This window comes from Geotrypetes seraphini, chromosome 10 (genome assembly GCF_902459505.1).
Source record: "Geotrypetes seraphini chromosome 10, aGeoSer1.1, whole genome shotgun sequence".
Lineage (NCBI taxonomy): Eukaryota > Metazoa > Chordata > Amphibia > Gymnophiona > Dermophiidae > Geotrypetes > Geotrypetes seraphini.
The window spans coordinates 5457893-5479638 of record NC_047093.1 but is presented as its reverse complement, the minus strand read 5'-3'; the positions used below and the strand labels follow the sequence as shown (position 1 = coordinate 5479638).

Sequence of the window (21746 nt, the reverse complement as noted above, 5' to 3'; positions counted from 1 at the left end):
GTTCCTGGAGGCTGTGAGGGATTGCTTCTTGGAGCAGCTGGTCCAGGAACCGACACGAGGAGATACCACTCTTGACCTAATCCTCAACGGTCTAGGGGGCCCCGCAAAGGAGGTGGTAGTAGTAGGGCCACTAGGAAACAGTGATCACAACATGATCCAGTACATCAAAAGTGAAGAGAACCACAGCGATGGCACTCAACTTCAGAAAAGGGAACTACGAAGCTATGAGGAAAATGGTGAGACATAAACTCAGAAACAGCTCACGGAAGATGGAGACCGTAGAGAAAGCCTGGTCCCTACTCAAGAACACGTTCTTATGGTTCCAGAGTCAAGGACTCTTGTGCGAGAGTGGCCCTAGCTTACTAGCTGTGTGGCGTTCCTGGGACTTCATATCTGGGCTTGCTGGGCCTAGATCTTCCACCTCGGCTAAAACTCTCTCCTGTGTCTAATCTCCACTCGCCTACTCAACCCTTTAACCAACCACCAAAAGCCCATCATTCATCTGCCTAATCTGTCCACTACTAACCCACCTGTCTACCTAATGGTGCTGGTGGATGGGTTTGGGCCAGACAGCTAAGAATGGTGGAGGGTGACTCTCTTGTGCTGGGGCAGTTACGATTCAGCCATAGAGCCTCCAACAGAAAGGTTAGACATGAGAGTTACATGGCACTGAAATAAAGTTGAACTTTCCTCCATTTTAACTCCCATTTTTACTTTACTTCTGATTCAGAGCACAGTGTTAACCATTAGTGCATTAAAGCATCTCATGGCTCTATATTATTTTTGAAAAGACTCGGCAGAAAGGTACTTCCAGAAGATTCTGTTTTATTGTGGAGCTAAGGCTGGGGGATTAAGTTCATTCTTGGTATTTATTTTCCTGAAGACTTCATTCTGTGTCTCTTTCTTATCCCCTGAGATTCTAACGCTCTTCCATATCTGATCTGCCCAGTCCCAGGAGACAAACTCATCCTTTACTAAAGAAAAGAAGCAGTTGGGGTTAGGAGATGAACCGTAGCATCCGTTCCTTTGCCGTCAAGGCTTTTCCCTCTTTTCTAGCCTTAGAGCCTTCATGTCAGCAGCACCTCCAGCCCCCAGCAGCCTCTGACTCAGCTGTGGGCACCTGCAAAGTGACTCATATTTATATGTTGGAACGTATGGTATGCCACAGTTCTTCTTTCTGATATCTGCTCTTCAGCTCATTAACGGTAAGGGAAAAGGGGAAAGAGAAGGCGGAAGGTGTCAGGCAGTGACTCATGTGTTAGTTATGTCCTGAAGCTCATGAGACAGCACCCAGTAAGGCTCAGACTGGGCAAGGCAGGAACCAGACAGCAGTCACTCCGTCCCATCTTTACAGCAGGGTGTTCTCGAACTCTTCTGTGGTCAAGCGTGCAAAAGTCTCCCATTTCCATCTGAGTCTCGGTGACATTCTGTCAGTGTCTCGGTGGCACCACACTGTTTACGCCTGTGCAAAAGAAAAGCATTGAATTCATGAAACTGTCCATTAGGAGAGACAAGGGGGTTGCAGATGAGAATTCTGTAGCAATGGCCTTTCAATCAAATTCTTCACAAGGAACTTGGGTTTAGATCAGCCTGCGAGGAATCCATAGACTACAGTTTAATGGCTGAATTTAAAATTCCTTGCAGGCGGGAAGGCAAGTGCTCTGAGCTGGAACCCTGCTATGGGGCCACCCTAGCTGTAGAAAGTTTGGGGAGGGACGAAGTGTTCAGAGAGCATAAATCAGCTGGGAAGGGATTTTGGATTTTTAGTTCTTGGTATTTTCCCATGTCCACAGGGGCAGATGGAAGTGTCTTTTCAAGCAAGTACACAACAGTCCTGGTTTGGCAACTATATTAGCGGAGCCATATTGTCTAACGGCGCCTTCCGAAAAGAAAGTAAGACAATATTATTTGATAAAGTTATCTCTTAATTCGATGTTTTATTCCCAACATAATAATTTTACTGCATTAGCTTACATTTTTTTTGTCTTTTAGTTAATATGCTGTATTCTTCCTAATAATATTTTGTATTTTGCTTTTTGTCCAGTTTTTCTCTTTTGTGTAAACCGCCTAGAATTCTTTTGATTGAGGCGGTTGAGAAAAATAAAGTTATGTTATGTTATGTACAGTTAGTGCTACATCTGTGTGACGTGGAAAAGGTGATAGTTACTGCAGATGGGCAGACTAGATGGGCCATTTGGCCTTTATCTGCTGTCATGTTTCGAATGTTTGCAATGTTTTGTGCAGGGGTAGCTTCTTCCCGGTGCATCCCAGGATGCAATGGGAGAGGAAGGCCCGTTTTGTAGCAGCGGGCCAGCTGGATAGAGGGAATCAGAGTCCCTCCGGTCAGACAGGGAGGTAAAGGGGGGTGGGGGGTGTCATCGGAGTCAAGAGGAGAGAGTGGGCAAGAGGAGGGGGTTGTTTGCGGCAGGAGAGAATCGGTATCTTTCCAGCTGCATCAGAATATGGCCTTCTAGCAGTCTCTGACACTGCCATGCCTCTACTGGCATCCCTGGACCGCTTTTAGAAAATGTCTTGGCATTTTTTAAGAATCCACCAGGGGGCTCATTTCAATGCTGAGGAGCCCATTTGCATGTTGTTATCGGAGACTGCTAGAAAGCTGCCCATGTCTCTCTGACATCACTTCCAGGACCTGTGTCTAGGAAGTGACGTCAAAGGGAGAGCCAAAACCGACGCAGGCATGCTGCTCACACCGGAGAAGTTAAAAAGTTATGGGGAAAGGGAAGGATGGTGTGCACATGGCAGGGGAAGGAGGAGCGCTGCTCACCCTTGCTTACGCCACTGTAAACTGCGGAGCATAGAAAGAGTCAAGGATTTGATATACCAGCTTTCTGTGGGGAATGTGTGAGCTTAGAACGACAGCCCCAGCACCCTGAGGTTGTGGGTTCAAACCCTGCGCTGCTCCCTGTGACCCTGGGCAAGTCACCTAATCCTCCTAATAGACCGTGAGAGAAAAACTGCTTGAAGTACCTGGATGTAAACCGCTTTGAGTGTGGCTTTTCCCCTTTCCCTGTAGACACTTCATTAGTGGGTGAAGACACGAGCCTGGAATATGGCGGAGAGGGTGGTGATCTTGCCTCACCCTTGTTTTGCTCCTGCTGCTGAGAAGGTCACAGCTCAGCTATGGTTTTGCAAGGAAATGATTGTAGCCCGTGTTGTTAGAGGATGGTGCTAATGCTAGGATTGAGGTGATCAGGTCGGTCTGCGTCTGGCTACCTGTTATTTCTCCAGTTGACTATAGGTGGCCTCTGCATGGGTGGCACAAGGGTCCAAGGCTGGTTTATTAAAAGGGCTCAGAGAAAACAGAAAGTGGGGTTTCCACAGACACAAGGAGGTTTCAGCTGAAATTCAATTTGCAGTAATGTTGGCTTTCTTACCCGTTGTCCTTCTCTCCTCCTGCTGATAGCTGTGTTGATAAGGCTCCCTAGGAAAACGATGAGCAGGAAACCTGTGATTGAGCCTAATGTTACGACCACAATGAAAGCCACCTGCGACTCTGCAAAGCAAAGGAAACTGACAGATTAGGATGGGTAAAAGTGATCTTACTAATGAAAGCGATGAAATGGCAGAGCTGGGATTAGAACCCCGAGGTCTGCTGAGTCGGGTCTTTTGATCTCTGCTAGGCCTCACCTCCTCTCTGGTGGTGGGTGAGTCTAAAGTATGCAGGAGGAGTACAGATGTGTTGCTCCATCCCCCCCCCCCACTTCCCTTCCTTTTCCTCCCCCCCTTGCTAAACCAAGGCCAGACAGTTTGAAGCAGTTGTTTCCTGTGTCGTTGGTAAGAGAAGCAGAGCTCAAATGCTGAGGGGATCCAACGGACAAGCAGGTGCCTGAAATAATTTGTTTTCAACTGTAGAGCGCTGGATACCTAACTCTGCGCCCTCTTTGAACACCTGGGAAACATGCGCCTTTAACGACTCCTAACATATGCCGCCCTCTGTGATCTGTTTGTATGTTTGTGCAATCCAGATGTGAAAGAGCTCCTGGTAACACATCTGTAATAACCATCTCAAGAATTCAGTGCTGCTCATGACAAGCCCAATGAGTGACCCACAGTGCTACTATTTGGGTTTTTGGCTTCCTTGAAGATGGACCATTAATCTGACCTACTGAAACCATTTAACCTGCTTTTTCCTGCTGCCCCCAGAATCCTCTCAGCATTTTCTGCAGCTTTATTATATCGATTACATTCAGGTCATCGCACGTTGCTCCAAGTCTGACCATACAGGCCTCCTCTTAAATTATTTGGAGCTGGTGGATTTTTGGATATGAAATATTATTATAAATCATTATTAGGCCACTGAAAAGTCATCACAAGTGACATCTTAGTATTGGAGAATTTGTGATTATCTCTGGGAAAAGGTGACTAAAGTCTCCAAAAACAAATGAGCTTTTACTGAATTCTGTGTGGAATCCAACAGTCCAAACTCAGTCCTTTTTCATACTTCTTATGGAGCCACGACATGAAAATCAGCCGTTCTCAACAGTCTGAGGATTTCCTACTTTTTGCCACCTTTTCCCAGAGATGATCACAATTGAGCACGTGCCGGATTTTGGGGTCATAGGCTTATGAATTGGTTCCTTTGTGGTTGGTGAACTCTACAATATGGCCACATGGGGGAGCTCTAATACCACTTTCAACTGTGCCTCCATTTGCAGGATACAGGCAGTGTTGGTGATTTTAGAGAGGGCAGGAACAGTGATTTACTAGGGAACGTCAAGGTTTCCATTGTGAGACAGTGAAAGAAAGGCTAAATACAACTTATACATGTATCCATTTATCTAGTCCTTAGTCTACGGCCCACTCAGTTGCAAATAAAAAAAAGTATTGGGTCAAATTTTTGTCAACAATCAGAAAAAGGAACAAACCATAAGGGATTTTACGGAGGAAATCCCTGGTAAACTCAAACCACTGGATGGAATTATTTTCACATGTTGTGCACTTGCCATAAATTCTGAAAACTATTACTGATAAGTTGCCCAAACACCTGGCATCTGCCCTCAGTAATCTGTCAGCTCCAACATCACCAGCCCAACAAGGCAGGCTTTCAGTAGGTGAATGAAAGAGAAGTTTTTCAAATAATTCCGTCTAGGGGTTTGAGTTAGCTATGTTTTTTTGTTGTGAATGTGGGCAAGATGTGTGAGTGCATGGAGTTTGATAAACAGCACTTACAATACTTAAACTTGAACCTTTGTCTTTACACTGCTTATTTGGCTCTGGGGTTTGCCCAATTCTGGTCCTCGAGATCTACAATCCACAATGAACATGCATGAAAGAGATTTGGCCTGCCAGGAGATCTCAAGGACCGGAATTGGGCAGCCCTGCTGTAGGGAATGATGGGGCAGCGCATGGACCTGGGGTTTGTAGCAGTGAGTGATGGGGCGCTGAAGTTATGCTTATATCTCTGGGGTTTAAATCCACCTTGAGAGTTTTCTAGCTAAGCGCCTTAACTGGCTGCCCTTTGACATTACGAGTTTGTAAAGTGTGGCACATGCGAGGCCGCTCATTTCTGAATGGGGTTCTTTGTAGGATGTGGAACAGAGAACGAGAGAAGGAACTTGCCTCGATATGTGACAAACAAACAAGAGAAAAGGCAAGCGAGATGTGAAATTCCACCAATAGAGGAGGTGAAGTCTAGCATTTCTGCTCTACATGCTTCAGAATGCATGTGTATTGCAGGTGCTATGTGTGTTTTGCAAAAGGCTCCACAGTTCAGCAAGCCTTTTATAAAATACTGTACACCTGGATGGGTCATTTTCTTACCTAGATGGTCTATGCAAAAATCACACTGTAGGTGTCAGATGTATAGAGCCGGGGGAGGGAAGGTGGGGAAGAAAGTCATCTGAGAGAAGATTTACCAGTAACCCCCCCCCCCCCAGCTCTGGTTTAATATGTTTTTTGTACTGTACCTGTGCTGGGTGGGGTTGCATCTGCCAGTAGGTTCCTGGTGACCTCCAGAGATCCATTGTGTGCTTCAGGCATGATGCCCAACAGCTCACACATGAGTGCATAGATGTGTATACTTTCAAAAGGCTCCACCATCAGATCCTGCTTAAAGGATGGCCCTACAGCCCGGAAGATGGTTTTCATGTCCATGTCCTCATTGTCAAAGCCATGCTCTCCCTTGTTATTCTGAACTTTGATTTTCTCAAAAAAAGAAAAGAAAGTTAAGGATTAGACAAGTCTTCTGCTGACCAGTTCCCTGGAGAGGAGTTGGAGGGCCCCATCCTTGATCCCTCCAGAATGGAATCGGGCCCAGAAGAACCACTGACCGCCTGAGCCCTGGGTTGTAGTGTTAAGCTTTCGCTTTCCCAGTAAGATCCCTTCCCTTGTTCACACTCACACTTGTTTACTTAGTTATAACTCAGCCCCCATGGCAGATAAGAGGGAGCTGACCACGTATCTCCTTCCCCCCCAAGGCAGACAGAACAGGGACACTTCCTCAGAGACTTTTAACAGGAAACAGGCAGGCATGCGAATAATTACAAAATAAGGACATCCGTGTCTAATTTTAGGTGTGAAGGTTTATAGAATAACACTTAGGACAATTTCCAAAATCCACTTACAAGACAGATGAGCTATTTGAAATCTCCCTTCTTCCTGCATTGACAATTCTTTGAATTTGTCTGGCTGTTAAAACCTAGTGATTTGCTGCCCCCCCCCCCCAAGCCCATGAAGATAATTGGGGTCTGGATGCCCAGGGCTGAGGGTTCTCCTAGGGCATTCCTCCCGGGAAGAGATAGGAAAGAGCACACACGCAGTGGAGGAACACAGTAACTGCAGTTCGATATTCAAGTAGGAAAATGTTTAAAATTGAAGGCTTAAATGGGGAGGGGGAGGGGGAGGAGTAGAGTTCAATGCTTTTCTTCTCTAAGGCAGCTGAAGGAACATGAACTCTACTGAAGAATAAGGGAAGGAGTGTCATCGCAGCAGGTGGAAAGGAATAGAAAGTATGAAAAGTGGAATGGTGGTAGAAGAACATGGAAGAGCCAAGCTTACTCCATGGACAACATATCCTGGGTCACCATACAGGACCAACGGAGGTACGCGAGGATTCTTGCCGTAGTGGAACCGCTCTGGAAGCTCTTCTTTCTTGTAGACATTAAGATGTGGATGACCATTTTTCAGGGCTTGGTACACCTGCTCCAGTTTTCCTTCCTTTGGCATAATTAGTCCAGTGGGTCCATAGTCAAGCAGCTCAAACTGTATGTCCTTGAAGGAGAAATTTGGTATCCTTGAAAGTACAATCTCATTGACCGCTGGTTCTTTCAGGATTGTTCTCATGCCATGATCTGCTGTAATGATCATGTTGAGTTTGGCTTTCAACCCGTAGTCTTCAATGCGGCTTCTAATGTGGCCAATGGCCCAGTCCACCTGTTTGACTATATTTTTCCTTTCTTGAGATTCTGGACCATATTTGTGTCCAGTGGAATCTGGCTCTCCAAAGTAGAGGGCTACAAAGTCAACATCCTGTTCTGTGAACCACCTCATGACAGTTTCAATGTTGTTTGCCCACTCTGTCTTGTTGTCCCATTTGTGGAATCCACTTTCCACCTTCTTCACATTCACTTGTTCACCTTGGTAGGTAGCATTGCCTCCAGGAAAAAAGAGAGACCCGGTTTTCAGGCCCTGGAAGAGAAAAACATTCTTAATGATCCATAAACACAACTGGGAGGTAAAAAGAATCCAACAGATTAATCTCAATTACATTAACTCTCTCCAACCAGATCACCACCTAGTTGCTAATCTGTCTGAAATCTCTTTGGTGCGGTTCCTTGCCTTTGGTTCCACTCACTTCCTGGACAGTTTCTGGATTTTTCCCTACTGCAGTGTTACTGGTATTTGCTGAAAGATATCATTTATAATCCAATGTTCTCTAAATCTGCCATACTGGGATCTCATCTAATCTAGGTTTTTATAAACCACCCATGCCGAGGGTCCCTGTGCAGTATACAATAAAGAAGCTAAGAGATAAAAACATAAACCAGCTGTTACCTAGTTAGAAATGTAAGAGAAAGGAACTGGATGATTTCAATGGGCACCAGCTGAATATCCCGATAGACCACCCAACCACAAAGTACGCAGATCAGGGGCAGTGCTTCCAAACTTCTTCCTTTTCTTCCATTTTACCCCTCCTTCCAGAAGATTTACCACACTCTGTCCCCTCTCCCAACTCCCTTCTCTTCACTCATGTAAAGCTTTTTTTCAACTCTCACAGAAATTAAACCCCCTCCCTCCCTCCCTCCCTCCCTCAGACATCCATCTTGTCTCACTTGTTCCTTTCACATAAATCCCTTTTCTCTGTCTTCTTTTTCCTTCTGTCCCTCATACCAATACTCCTTCCAATCCCCTCCACCACCGACACTTTTAATTCATCGCAAAGCATCCTGTCTTCAGTCTCTCCCCACTCCCTGTGCCTTCCTGCTCCCTTCGCTTCTGCTGCAATCTACGGTTCCTCCCCTGAGTATACTTTTCTTCTTCCGAAGCAAGAACTGGGAAGACAGCAGCACAGTTAGACTCACTCTCTGGCAGCTTCTCCTAGGGTCAGGTTTGGGCTGCCAGAGGTACATCATGTTCAGCCTGTTCTAAGAACACCAGGCAGCCGCTCACTCTTGCACACACCTGAGAGGGAACAGTCTTGCAGTGTCAGCAGGGAACCAGGATTTTGGGAAAGCAAAGGAAGAGGGTTGGCGTGTACCCGACTGGATTGGCCAGGGGTTGGCTTACCTTGGGTTTGATCTGATGTTTCAAGCTGGAGTGGAAAGCCATTTTTTTTTTGAGGTGGCACTTGTTACCCTACAACGCCTAAGACCACCAGGCTGAACTCCACTGCTACCACTAGAGCAACCAAACTATTTCAGACTTCTTTGATTTTCAAGGCCCTGGTTAACAATGTCAACTTCTAACTGTATGAACCAGCTAGACAACTCATTGCCTCTCAGCAAGGAAGGCTACCTGGTCTCAAGCCAAAATCCACCATCAAGAGCGACCTTCCATTAGCAGTGACGCAGACATTTTAAAAACATCTAAAAGCGTGGGTCTTCCCAAAACAAAACAAAAACCCCAACAGCAACAAGAAAAGCTCCTAACAGAAAAAAAAGGAATCCTATCAATGGCAAAATTCCCTCTCTTTGCAGTCTAAGCCCTGTGAACATACTCATGACTCTAAACCTAGGAATATATGAAATAGATGTTTAATTTAGAGAAGACTAGGTACCATACATTTAATCAGGCTGGATTAATCCTTCGATAGACCTGTGGCACACTTGGCCCCTGACCTCCCCTCCGCCTGGTTATGAAACTGAACAATTAGTTAACATATTTCAGTTAATAAATTCCAAAATAAAATGCATTTTTTCTATCTTTGTTTTTCCATCATGTTGGTCCCAGTTTCTCTTCTGCCTTTTGGTGTCTTCTGCTAATTCTCTTTCTAGTGGCTGCTGTCCATTAGTCTTGTTTCACTCCCTCACTACACCTGTCTCTGATAGTTTTTTCTTTTTTGCTCCTGTCCACTTAAGTTTCATCCTCTTCCACTTTTGTTTTTTAATTTTCATTTATTATTACTTACAAACAAAGATGAGGGAAATATACACCCTTAATCCACTCAAATGTACGTATCTACAACTAAGAGGCAGTGGGTAATTAGAATTTACTCATCCAGCTCAACCAACAGAAAGTAAAATGAAGAATTAGTATCTTGAAGAACAGGTTTATCCAGCATAAAAGTTTCCAAATGAGAAGGGTCCTGAAAAATGTATCTAGCGTTCCCATAATGGACAAGGCACTTACAGGGAAATCCAAGGACAAATGTCGCTCCCACAGCCAAGATCTGAGCCTTAAGCTGTAGGAACTGCTCCCTAGGAAGCTGAGTGTGCCTGGCCACATCTGGAAACATATTGATTGTCCTTTTAGGAAGATATCATTTCAAAATCAAATTTTTCTCTACCTCTGAAGCAAAAGTTAGTAATAAAATAGAACGTTTGGTAATTACGTCTTGGGAAATTTGATTCATTCCCCCTCTTCTTTGGTTCCTTAGAACCCTTTTATGCGTAGTATATATTTTCTCAACTGACAATAAGCTTTAGGATATTGTAATATACCCTTCAGAATTCCAAAGGAGCCAAATAATGAGTCACTGGGAAGTTCAGTCGTCTTAAGTTCCTACTGCGAAATCGATTTTCAGTCTCAGAGAACTTAATAGCGACGTCCTGGGAAAATCGACACGATGAAGCAACAGGCCCTTGCGTGGAACATTCACGTAAACTTGCCACGCATCTTGTAACGTAACTGGCTTTTTGTGAGGCTCAGTTTCTTCAGCCGTGGGTGCGTGTCCAAAGAGCCACACTTCTTTTGAGCTCCTTCGGAATCCAGAGGAGAAAGGAGCAGAGGACTATCGCCCTCTATTTCCAGGGAAGGAAGAGGAAAAATAAAGCACTATTGGGTCCATCATTAAGTACATTTACGAAGACTCCAATAGTAACAGAAGTTGAAACTTCCCCCAACTGTTGCTTTCCTGTCGCCCACCTCAACCTGGAAATACCTTATAAGGTATTTCCAGGTTGAGGTGGCTGCTTTCCCACGAGGTAACCAAGTCTCTCCTCCCTTATCTTTATCTCAGATGAGCACTTTTGAGGGCTCCCCTTCCCAAACCAGTTCAGATGGTCACTGCTCTTACCTTCCCCAGCCTCCTATTTAGAGAATGACACGGTGACAAAATTCATCACCGTTCCCGTCCCCGCGGATAACCACGGGAAATAATCCCATGTCATTTTCTAGTGTCTATTTCAACCTCAGTCCTTCTACACCAGCATTCTTCAAAGCAAAGCTTGTGGGTCAGTGGTTGTGGCCATTCATACTCTGAATAATGAAGCCATTGTGACATCACTGATGTGATTGGCTCTTAGGCACTGGTGGAATGAGGCATTATGACATCACAATATCTGCTCTGGATACCAGAGACTGTCATTCTGTAGTGTCTATTTCAACCTCAGTCCTTCTACACCAGCATTCTTCAAAGCAAAGCTTGTGGGTCAGTGGTTGTGGCCATTCATACTCTGAATAATGAAGCCATTGTGACATCACTGATGTGATTGGCTCTTAGGCACTGGTGGAATGAGGCATTATGACATCACAATATCTGCTCTGGATACCAGAGACTGTCATTCTGTAGTGTCTGTTTCAACCTCGGTCCTTCTACACCAGCATTCTTCAAAGCAAAGCTTGCGGGTCAGTGGTTGTGGCCATTCATACTCTGATTCTTCCCTCTCTCCTGAAAGAATGACATGAAGATGGTTTCCCGCGGTTATCTGCGGGGACGGAAACGGTGATGAATTTTGTCACCGTGTCATTCTCTACTCCTATTCTCTGCTACCATTCAGCTACACCCCGTTATCACTTTTCTCCTTGATCTCTCTCACATGGTTCTACCATTTTATTTATTTACTAGTGTTTAAGCCTGTTAGATTAACGGGTGCTAGATGACCGCCTCTCCTGCTTTTGAACCTGGGCAGGTGCAGAGGCAGAGCCGGGGCGGGAGGGAGTGACAGTGGGAGAGCAATTTCAAAGCCTCGGCAGCGGCGGCTCCTTGACCAATCCGCGCTTACAACGTCCCCACACTCGCGGTCTGGCTGGCTCTCCCTCCAAAGCCCTTCGCAGCGGCAGCCCCTCCCGCATCCGTCCCCGCGTCCCATGCCTCTCTGAAGGCCGGCTCCCACGAAAATGGTGCCCCTCTGTCCAAAGCCGCAGCGGCAGCCTCCCTCAAGACACATTTCAAATCTGACATATTGTAATCACAAAACAGAAAATAAAATTATTTTTCTTACCTTTTGTTGTCTGGTCATTATTCATATCATGTAGGGGTCCCAGGCTATGGTTGGCTTTTGATAACTCGCTTGCCAGGGCCCCTTCTTTCTTCTTCCCTCCCTCCATCCCTGCAGCTGAAGACAGGCACCTCCCCCCAGTGGTCTGAGACAGGAGGGAGCAGTTAGGAGAGGGTCTGAGGGCAAAGAGGGGCTCAACAGCACACAACCACCTTTCCTTCCCTCCCTCCATCAGGTGCTCCAGTGGTCTGAGACAGGAGGGAGCAGTTAGGAGAGGGTCTAAGGCTAAAGAGGGGCTCAACAGCGTCCAACCACCTTTCCTTCCCTCCCTCCATCAGGTGCAGTGAATCCACCAATGTTAAAAGGAGCCGCGTCGAAATCGGAGGCCTGCCACTGCCGTAGCACGTTCCCCTCTGCCTTGGTCCCGCCCCTTCTCTGACATATGGGACCGCGGCAGAGGGAACGTGTTACGGTGGCGGCAGGGCTCCAATTTCAAAGCAGCTCCTTTTAACATAGGCGGAGCTCAACTGTACCTGATGGAGGAAGGGAAGGAACGGTGGGGCAAATTTCGGCAACGGCAGGAATTGTTTGGCGGGCCAAGCACCGTGAAACTTTGTTTCTTTAGGCAGCCCCGGTTGTTTACTTGGATTCAATGTGAGCCGGGTGAGGAAGGCCGCCGCAGCCTCGCGGCTAGGTAGGGGGATAACAATGGCGCTTATGCTCAAGCCCCCGCCGCAGCTCCTCTCTCGATCCTGCTGCGGTTCGAGAGAGGAGTTGTGGCGGCAGCTTGAGCATAAGCGCGATTGTTGTCCCCCTACCTAGCCGCGAGGCCTTCCTCACCCGGCTCTGGCGGCTGGCGGGCGGCGAACCCTAATGCTGACATTGAATCCAAGTAAACAACCGGGGCTGCCTAAAGAAACATGGTAATCATATTCTGTCCTGAAAGCCCCCGTCGCAGCTCCTCTCTCGATCCTGCTGCGGTTCGAGAGAGGAGCCCTGGCGGCAGCTTGAGCATAGTGCACAGTGAGAGCCAGGGGCGCGCATGCGCACTCGTTTTTCCGCGACGGATCAGGGAACACGTTTTTTTAGTGCGCATGCGCGGCCTAGCATTTTATTATATTAGATTTTAAATTATTTGTAGCATGCCTATCTACAAGTCTAGGCGGGGACCAATGTAAACCTACACAAACAACAAAATACAATGGCAATACACATTAAAAAATCCCATCCGCAGTAACCATTATCTCTTTCTCTCTCTGAGAGATCCCACCTGCCTATCCCAGGCCCTCTTGATTTCAGACACAGTCTCTGTCTTCACCACCTCCTCTGGGAGACTGTTCCATGCATCTACCACCCTTTCCGTAAAAAAGCATTTCCTTAGATTACTCCAGAGCCTATCACCTCTTAACTTCATCCTATGCCCTCTCATTGTAGAGTTCCCTTTCAATTAAGAGACTTGCCTCATTTAAACATCTCTATCATACCTCCCCTTTCCCGCCTTTCCTCCAAATCTACAGATTGAGATCTTTAAGTCTGTCCCTCATACGCCTTATCACAAAGACCACGCACCATTTTAGTAGCCTTCCTCTGGACCAACTCCATCCTTTTTATATCTTTTTGAAGGTTCGTTCTCCAGAATTGCACACAATATTCTAAATGAGGTCTCACCAGAGTCTTATACAGGGGCATCAGTACCTCCTTTTTCCTACTGACCATACTTCTCCCTATGCAACCTAGCATCCTTCTAGCTTTCGCTGTCACCTTTTCAACCTGTTTGGCCACCTTAAGATCATCACATACAATCACACCCAAGTAATGCTGCCCAATTTACAATTCAAATTGGTTCACCGATTCACTTCGGGTGAATCGATTCGAATTGGTTAAAAAAAAAAAAACGGCTTCCCGATTCGCCTGACCCTCTCCCCCCTGCCCCCTAAAGCTGGAGCTGCTGCACCTGCTTTAGAAGGCGAGGGGGGAGGGTCAGTCGGGAAGTGCTGCTGTCGGTTTCTCCCCCCCCGGCATCCGGCTTCCGGTTCCCACCCCCTTGGCCTTCCGCTCCCCCCGGCCTCCCTGCACTGTTTACCTTCCAGCTGGAACAGCCTGCAAACAAGATCGCAGTGTTAGCGATCTTAGTACCGCTTCGGAGATGGTTCCTCCGTTGCGGTCCTGCTCATTCTCTGACGTCAGAGGAGGGGGCAGGACCGAGACGGAGGAACCATCTCCGAAGCGGTACTAAGATCGCTAACACCGCGATCTTGTTTGCAGGCTGTTTCAGCTGGAAGGTAAACTGTGGGGGAGGCCAGGGAGGGAAGCAGAAGGCCAGGGCGGTGGAAGCTGGATGCTGGGTGGGGGGGGAGTGATCAGTCCTTCGGGGTGGGACAGGCAGGCAGGCCTTCAAAGGGGGGTGGACAGGCCTTCAGGAGTGGGATAGGCTTTCAAGGGGGGACAAGCCTTCAAGGAGGGGAGGCAGGCCTTCAAAGGGGGGGGGACAGGTCTTCAAGGGAGGGGACAGGCCTTTAGGGAGGACAGGCAGCCCTTCAGGGGTGGGATAGGCTTTCAAGGGGGGGGGACAAGCCTTCAAGGGGGGGGAGGCAGGCCTTCAAAGGGGGGGACAGGCAGGCCTTCAGGGATGGGATAGGCCTTCAAGGGGGGGGACAGGCAGGCCTTCAGGGGTGGGATAGGTCTTCAAGGGGGGAGGCAGGCCTTCAAAGGGGGGACAGACCTATATGTTAAGGAAGGAATAGATTCTGTTGGAATGATTACAGACAGGAAAGAGAAGCTGGAGTCCCTCTGGATCAAAATTCCTGGTCGCAATGGCGCAGATATAAAAATTGGCCTTTACTATCGTCCCCCAGGACAGGCGGAAGTCACTGACTCAGAAATGATGGAGGAAATCAAACAAGTATGCAAGACAGGCAATGTAGTTATATTGGGAGACTTCAATTTCCCAGGAATAGACTGGAAACTAGGAGCCTCCAACTGCGGCAAGGAGGCCAAGTTCCTGGAGGTGCTAGGGGATTGCTTCCTGGAGCAAATGGTAAAAGAGCCGACAAGAGGAGACGCCACCTTGGACTTGGTCCTAAATGGTCTCACTGGACCGATAACAGAAGTAGAAGTCATGGTTCCACTGGGAACGAGTGATCACAATGTAATCAACTTTAAACTTGACATCGGGAAAGAGAAACATGTCAAAACCTTAACCACCACCTTAAACTTTAAAAAGGGTAAATACGATTGCATGAGAGCCATGGTAACAAAACGACTCGAGAAGATGGTGGACAAACTTGAAACAGTAGATCAGGCATGGTGCCTATTGAAAAATACTATTGCAGAAGCACAAGATCTCTACATTCCGAGGATTTCCAAAGATCGGAGAACTAAAGGCAAAGGAGAACCGGCATGGCTTACCATACAGGTGAAGGAAGCCATAAAGGTAAAGAAGGACTCTTTCAAAAAATGGAAATGCACGAAGACAACCGAAGCCTGGAACAAACATAAAGATGAACAGAAGAAATGTCACAAGGCGGTGAGGGAAGCAAAACAGGACTATGAGGAAAAAATAGCCCGGGAGGCCAAAAACTTCAAGCCCTTCTTTAGATACGTGAAAGGGAAAAAACCTGCAAAAGAGGCAGTGGGACCCCTGGACGACAAGGGAAGAAAAGGGTACATCAAGGAAGATAAACAAATCGCAGACAAACTAAATTCCTTCTTTGCGTCCGTCTTTACGAAGGAGGACACCTCAACAATACCTGAAGAGGAGAAACTGTTTACAGGAGAAATAGAGGACAGCCTCACCACAGTCGAAGTGAACTTAGATCAGATATACTACCAGATCGACAAACTTAAAAGTGACAAATCCCCTGGACCGGATGAAATTCACCCGAGAGTCTTGAAGGAATTGAAGATTGAAATTGGAGAGTTATTGCAAAAACTTGCAAACCTGTCAATCAGAACTGGTCAGATACCAGACGACTGGAGGAAAGCGAACGTCACGCCAATTTTCAAAAAAGGATCGAGAGGAGAACCGGGCAACTATAGACCTGTGAGTCTTACATCTGTCCCCGGCAAGATGATTGAATCACTGATCAAGGATAGCATAGTTCAGCACTTGGACACACACGACTTGATGAAACCCAGTCAACATGGATTCAGGAAAGGGAAATCGTGTTTGATGAATTTACTCCAATTCTTTGAGACCATGAACGAGCAAATTGATAGTGGAAAGCCGGTGGACATAATATACTTGGACTTCCAGAAAGCGTTCGACAAAGTTCCACACGAAAGACTTCTCAGGAAACTACAAAGCCATGGAATAGAGGGAGATATACAAAGATGGATAGGCAAATGGCTGGAAAACCGAAAGCAGAGAGTGGGCATAAATGGGAAGTTCTCCGACTGGGAGAGAGTGACTAGTGGTGTGCCCCAGGGCTCGGTACTTGGGCCGATCCTTTTTAATATTTATATCAATGACCTGGAAAATGGAACATCCAGTGAGATCATCAAGTTTGCAGACGACACAAAACTCTGCCGGGCAATCAGATCGCAGGAGGACAGTGAGGAACTCCAGAGCGATTTGTGTCGGTTAGAAAAATGGGCGGAGAAATGGCAGATGAAGTTCAACGTGGAGAAATGCAAGGTAATGCATTTAGGCAGTAAAAATAAGGAATACGAGTACAGAATGTCAGGTGCAACTCTGGGGAAAAGTGAACAAGAAAGGGATCTGGGTGTACTGATAGATAGGACCCTGAAGCCGTCGGCACAATGCGCGGCAGCGGCAAATAAGGCAAATAGAATGTTGGGCATGATAAAGAAAGGAATCTCGAGTAGATCGGAGAAAGTTATAATGCCGCTTTATAGGGCAATGGTCAGACCCCACTTGGAATACTGCGTCCAACATTGGTCTCCCTACCTAAAGAAGGATATAAAACTGCTGGAGAGGGTGCAGAGACGAGCAACTAAACTAGTGAAGGGTATGGAGAAACTGGAATATGAGGATCGACTTAAAACACTGGGATTGTTCTCCCTTGAGAAAAGGAGACTGCGTGGGGATATGATCGAGACCTTCAAAATACTGAAAGGAATCGACAAAATAGAGCAGAGAAGATTATTTACATTGTCCAATTTGACACGGACAAGAGGACATGAAATGAAGCTAAGGGGGGACAAGTTCAGGACTAATGTCAGGAAGTTCTGCTTCACACAGAGAGTGGTTGACATCTGGAATACTCTCCCAGGGGAGATTATTGCGGAATCGACAGTCCTAGGCTTCAAAAGCAAACTAGATGCATATCTCCTTGAGAGAGGCATATAAAGATATGGTTGGCTATAAAATAAGCCAGGTGAATACCTAGCAGGGCCTCCGCGTGTGCGGATCGCCGGACTTGATGGACCGAAGGTCTGATCCGGAGATGGCGCTTCTTATGTTCTTATGTTCTTAAAGGAGGACAGACCTTCAGGGGAGGGGGCCCCTGGTTTAGAAGTACACGGAGGGAGGGAAGGGGGGGTTCAAAGAGATGTGAATATGCTGGACTTTGGGGAGGAAGAAATGGGTCTGAAAATAGAGGAGAGGGAGAGAGATGATGGACAATGGGATTTAGGGAGGGAAGGAACAGAAAGGGAGAGAAGTTGGTAGCAAGGGATGGTGTAAAGGGGGGGATAGAGATACTGGATAGGAGGATAGTTGGGAAAAGAAAGGGAGAGATGGTGGATCCTGGGGTGGTGGGGAAGGAGGGAGAGATGCTGGATGAAAGGGTAGTTAAGAAAAGGTGGATCTGTGGATGGAGACGGAAAAAAAGAAAGATGCCAGACCTCCGGAGGAGGAAAGGGAAACAGAAGGGGAGGACAGAAATGGCAGATGGATGGTTAGAATGGAGAAAGAAGAAGACCCTGGCAAGCAAGTTATCAGAAGACAACCAGAGCCTGGGACCAACAAGATTTCAATAATGACCAGACAACAAAAGGTAGAAAAACTAATTATATTTCCATTTTGTAATTACAATATGTCAGATTTGAAACGTGTATCCTGCCAGAGCTGGTGTTAGACCACAAACATGAGCTAGGATTTAACAGAGAGAGGAAAAGTATTTATTGATTGTTTATTTTGTTTACACCACAGCGCCAGTGTGGTTAGGAGAAGGCAAAGGGGGTGAAGAGGCTATAAAATAAACCCACCAGGATGTTTGAAAAAAACACCTAACTGGGCAGGAAAATCGAATCGAATCGAATCGAAATTTTTTTTTCTGAATCGGGCAGCGCTATACCCAAGTCCCGCTCTTCTGTCGTGCATGTAAGCTCTTCACTACTTAATCTGTACTGTTCCCTCGGGTTTTTGCAGCCCAAATGCATGACCTTGCACTTCTTAGCATTCAATTTTAGCTGCCAAATTTCAGACCATTCTTCAAGTTTTGCTAGGTCTTCCTTCATGTTATTCTCACCATCTGGGGTGTCTACTCTATTGCATATATTGGTATCATCCACATACCCTGACCTGAGAATCCTTTGGCTCCCAATGCTTTCTGCTCATGCCTATAAGCCGGCAGTAGCATGCATCTGGTGCCGTCCTTCCATAAGCAGGTGCCCCACTGAATCCATAGGCTGCAAAATTCCTGGCCCTGTGAGTCTTCAGGCAACTCCCCACAGCCCAATAAAGAAACAGCTGCTGCTAGTCTGGGGTAGAGGAGACGAAATGGCTAAAACCTCTTTTAGCCCGAATGGACTTTCCAAACCCGGCAGTTTGTCTGGGTTTTGGAAAGCATCTGGACGTCACACGCATTTGTGTATGCTCGGAGTTCCTCCAGATCCGGCAGGAAAAAAGAGACAAGGGGGGTGGGGGCTGAGTTTGGGGCAGAACAAGGTGGGGCCATGCATCTGGGATGTCACCCTTTTAAATATGGTAACCCTAGAAATGGCGGCAGCAGTGCCTCAGGCCCCTCTGACCTCCTGTGCCTACTTTGCTCATCCTTTAATCACCTCTAACTGGAACTAACACAACCTCTTTACTGCAACTCACCTCCAGCTACTTCCAAGGGGCTGATGCAGTGAATAGAGAACGATGGAGGTCTAGCCCTGGAGTTGCCATCGGGGCACAGCACATACATGAGATGTTAAGCGGTCCATTCGCTGTTTTGAGCATGAGAAAATCACTGCCATGTTTGAGGCGTCCTAGGACCCCTCTTTCTGCATTGGCCCCAATGGCCCCTTCCCCCGACTTCCTTAAATAAAGCTTCCCTGGTGTCTAGTTCCCCAACCCAACCTTTATTTGGTATTTGGCAGACTGACTTTACATGCAACATGTGGTTTCAGGTACTACCATTTTCCAGGCACTCCCTATGGGGGGGGGGGTATGGAGGTCAGGGGGGCCAGGGGAGGCATGAGGGTTAGAGTGTGCTAGACACCAGGGAAATTGGGGAAAGGGGTGTCAGTTTGGAAGGGGGGGGGGTTGGTGCTGTTATTTTTTTAATTGTCAAGGGGGGAGGGGGATGCAGAAACTGCTGGTGGCTTAACACATGGTCCTAAATCTGTCAGTGTGTGAACCAGGGGTGGCACTTTGCCATGAGCTGCAGAGAACTTCTATATGCTCGTTAATTACTTCACAGATGTAGCATTTTTTCTTGTTAATTTTGTGGTAGAAGCTGCTCTACCATTACCATATGGCTCCAGCAAGAAGAGACATCCGGCTTTTACTTTTATGGTTTTCAATGGAAGTAAAACCCGGATGTCTCAATCCGTCCTCTTTTTTCTGGAGCCATACGGTAACCCTAACCATGTGGCTGACCCAGTGGGGGCACACATTTCTCATTTTCGTGGTGTCCCTGTTTGCTAACAAAGACAGATTCAGCCTTCTCTCATCTGCCCCCCCCCCAAATGGAGCAGTAAAAATCCTTTTCAAATCTCCTCCTTCCTCTCCGTTCATCGAGATCTAGACTGACACTTGTCTTCTCTGCCTTCCCTTTCTACCCCCTTACACAGGTCATTCTCCTTTCTTTCAGTAAGCCAGACCCCCCCCCCCTTCCCTCCACCATTAGCCACTGTTTGAAATCCTTTCTCTCTAGTTTGCCTAAGGGATGGGTCTCAGTCTCTTTTGGGTTACATACCTGCCTCTGAGCTGTGATCCAGATGGGCAAACTTCCATTGTCCCACCACTCTGACTTGCCCTGGGTGGGATAGTAGGGCAGTTTCAGCCCATTTGATGTATTGAAGAACATGTTGTGGATAACGCCATGGTTTTCTATATACTTTCCTGCAAAGAAAGCACAGATAGAGCAATGCTGGAGGTAGCTCAGATCAACCCTCGCCCCAGCAAGCAGGATCCTCTCCCCCCATGTGACAAGACAGTCCCCAAGTCCTCCTTCCTCTGTTTGCCAGGGTAGTGTGAATGTCTGGATTATTTTTCAACCAAGAATTTCCTCCTGCTCAGTCAGTAGCAGGTCCGAGACCTCGGAATCGGGCGCGGGGGTCCTTCATTCTAGTCTGCCTGAGAATTTTCCTCTCTCAACCGATGTCAGTCCAGTCACTGCAGCGAGCGGCCTTAGCCAAAGCTGCTTCTGAATCCCTGCAGTCAAGGACCCTGAATCTGCCCACTAGGTGTCACCATTGCCCAATGGCTGAGCCTCCCTTTTTGAGGGGCTTCGGCGAGCACTGCTTCCACAGCACCCCCAATCATTGCTAGCCTGAGGAGTGGGAATTAAATCCAGCACCCTGCAACAGAATCACCGAGCCAGTGGTCCTAACACCTCTGCTATTATCTTGTCCTAGAGTCGCTTCCCTACACTCTGTCAGCCTGTTTTATTCTTCATAATTCATTTGACTAAACAAATAAAGTCTTCAGCATTTCTCTGTTTATTTCTGGGAAGGGGAGAAAATGACAAACCCCCCTACTTGTCCTGTTTGTCTGATTAGATTGTAAGTTCTACTGAGCAGGGACAGTCTCTTGAATGGTTAATATAATAATGAACTTTATTCTTATATACCACAAAGTTCTAGGCGGTTCACAATAAAGAAGACTGGACAGTCAGTAAGAATACAAATCAGATATCAATTAATAAATTCATCAAATAAATATGTTTGCAATAATATGCTAGACTGAGCGCTAAAGAGATGATAAATGTTGAATTTGTCTTGTTAGTTAGTTTGGTGACTTCCAGGGTCTTTAAAGAGCTGGGGGGGGGGGGGGGGTCACAGCACTCACCTGTCAGTAGCGTGAAGTGGATTGGGCTGGTTATTGTGATGAAAGGGGGGGTGATATATTGTGCCTTCACCCCATCCTTGGCCATGGCATTCAGGTTCGGCATGTCCACGTCTTGGTCGTAGTTCCAACGGAAGCCATCGAACGAAATCAGAAGCAGTTTGGTGGCGCTTTTTCTCTGCTGGAGGGGAACAGCAGAGACCAAGGGGAGAAACAGGGCCAAAAGCAGAGGAGTAACCCACATCCTGGTGGCTCAGATAGGAAAGAATAACCATCCCAAGCAAAGCAAATTTAAGTTCAGACCAGGGAGCAAAGTTTAGTAGTTATCTAATCCTTTAGGATCTTTATAAGCAAATAAAGCAGCCAGAGATCAGCAATAAACGTGAAGGTTAGTTAGTCCCAGTTCAAGGGATTGAGTCAAAACCTTTAATCTGCATCCTCAATCCTCTCCACTAGAGAATGACACGGGGACAAATTTTTCCCCATTCCTGAAAGCTCTGCCTTAATCACACAAGCCTTGAATACTTATGAGTTTAAAGTGTTTGAGGCTTATGCAGATGGGGACGGAGCTTGCAGGGATGGGGCAGGGACTGGTTGGAACGGGACGGGAAATATTTGTCCCTGTGTCACTCTGTACTCTCCACCTTCCTTCTAAGGTTCTGTCTGAGAACAGACCACAGACTGGACAGGTTACAGTACACAAAGATTTCTTGAATACATAGCGT

The 21746-nt window shown here is 46.8% G+C and overlaps 1 protein-coding gene across 1 annotated transcript; it reads right to left on the bottom strand.

Moving 5' to 3' along the window:
• Positions 1 to 204: 204 nt before the first annotated feature.
• On the bottom strand, positions 205 to 21265 carry ENPP7 (ectonucleotide pyrophosphatase/phosphodiesterase 7). The gene is made up of 6 exons (XM_033962004.1): positions 21025 to 21265; positions 19931 to 20076; positions 7018 to 7647; positions 5928 to 6165; positions 3396 to 3514; positions 205 to 1462 (listed from the first exon to the last, which is right to left on the bottom strand). Exons 1-6 carry the CDS (start codon positions 21263 to 21265, stop codon positions 1457 to 1459), a joined length of 1380 nt encoding a protein of 459 aa, XP_033817895.1. The 3' UTR covers positions 205 to 1456.
• Between the last annotated feature and the right edge of the window lie 481 nt (positions 21266 to 21746).

Bases quoted from the DNA above. Each gene is read 5' to 3' on its own strand.
- ENPP7 (XM_033962004.1), bottom strand. From the start codon at position 21,265: ATGTGGGTTACTCCTCTGCTTTTGGCCCTGTTTCTCCCCTTGGTCTCT. The intron at 7,648-19,930 runs GTATGTAACCCA...TTTCTCTTCCAG, and splicing joins GGATCACAGCTCAGAGGCAG to GGCCTGAAAACCGGGTCTCT. The intron at 3,515-5,927 runs GTACAGTACAAA...TTTGCTTTGCAG, and splicing joins TGCAACCCCACCCAGCACAG to AGTCGCAGGTGGCTTTCATT.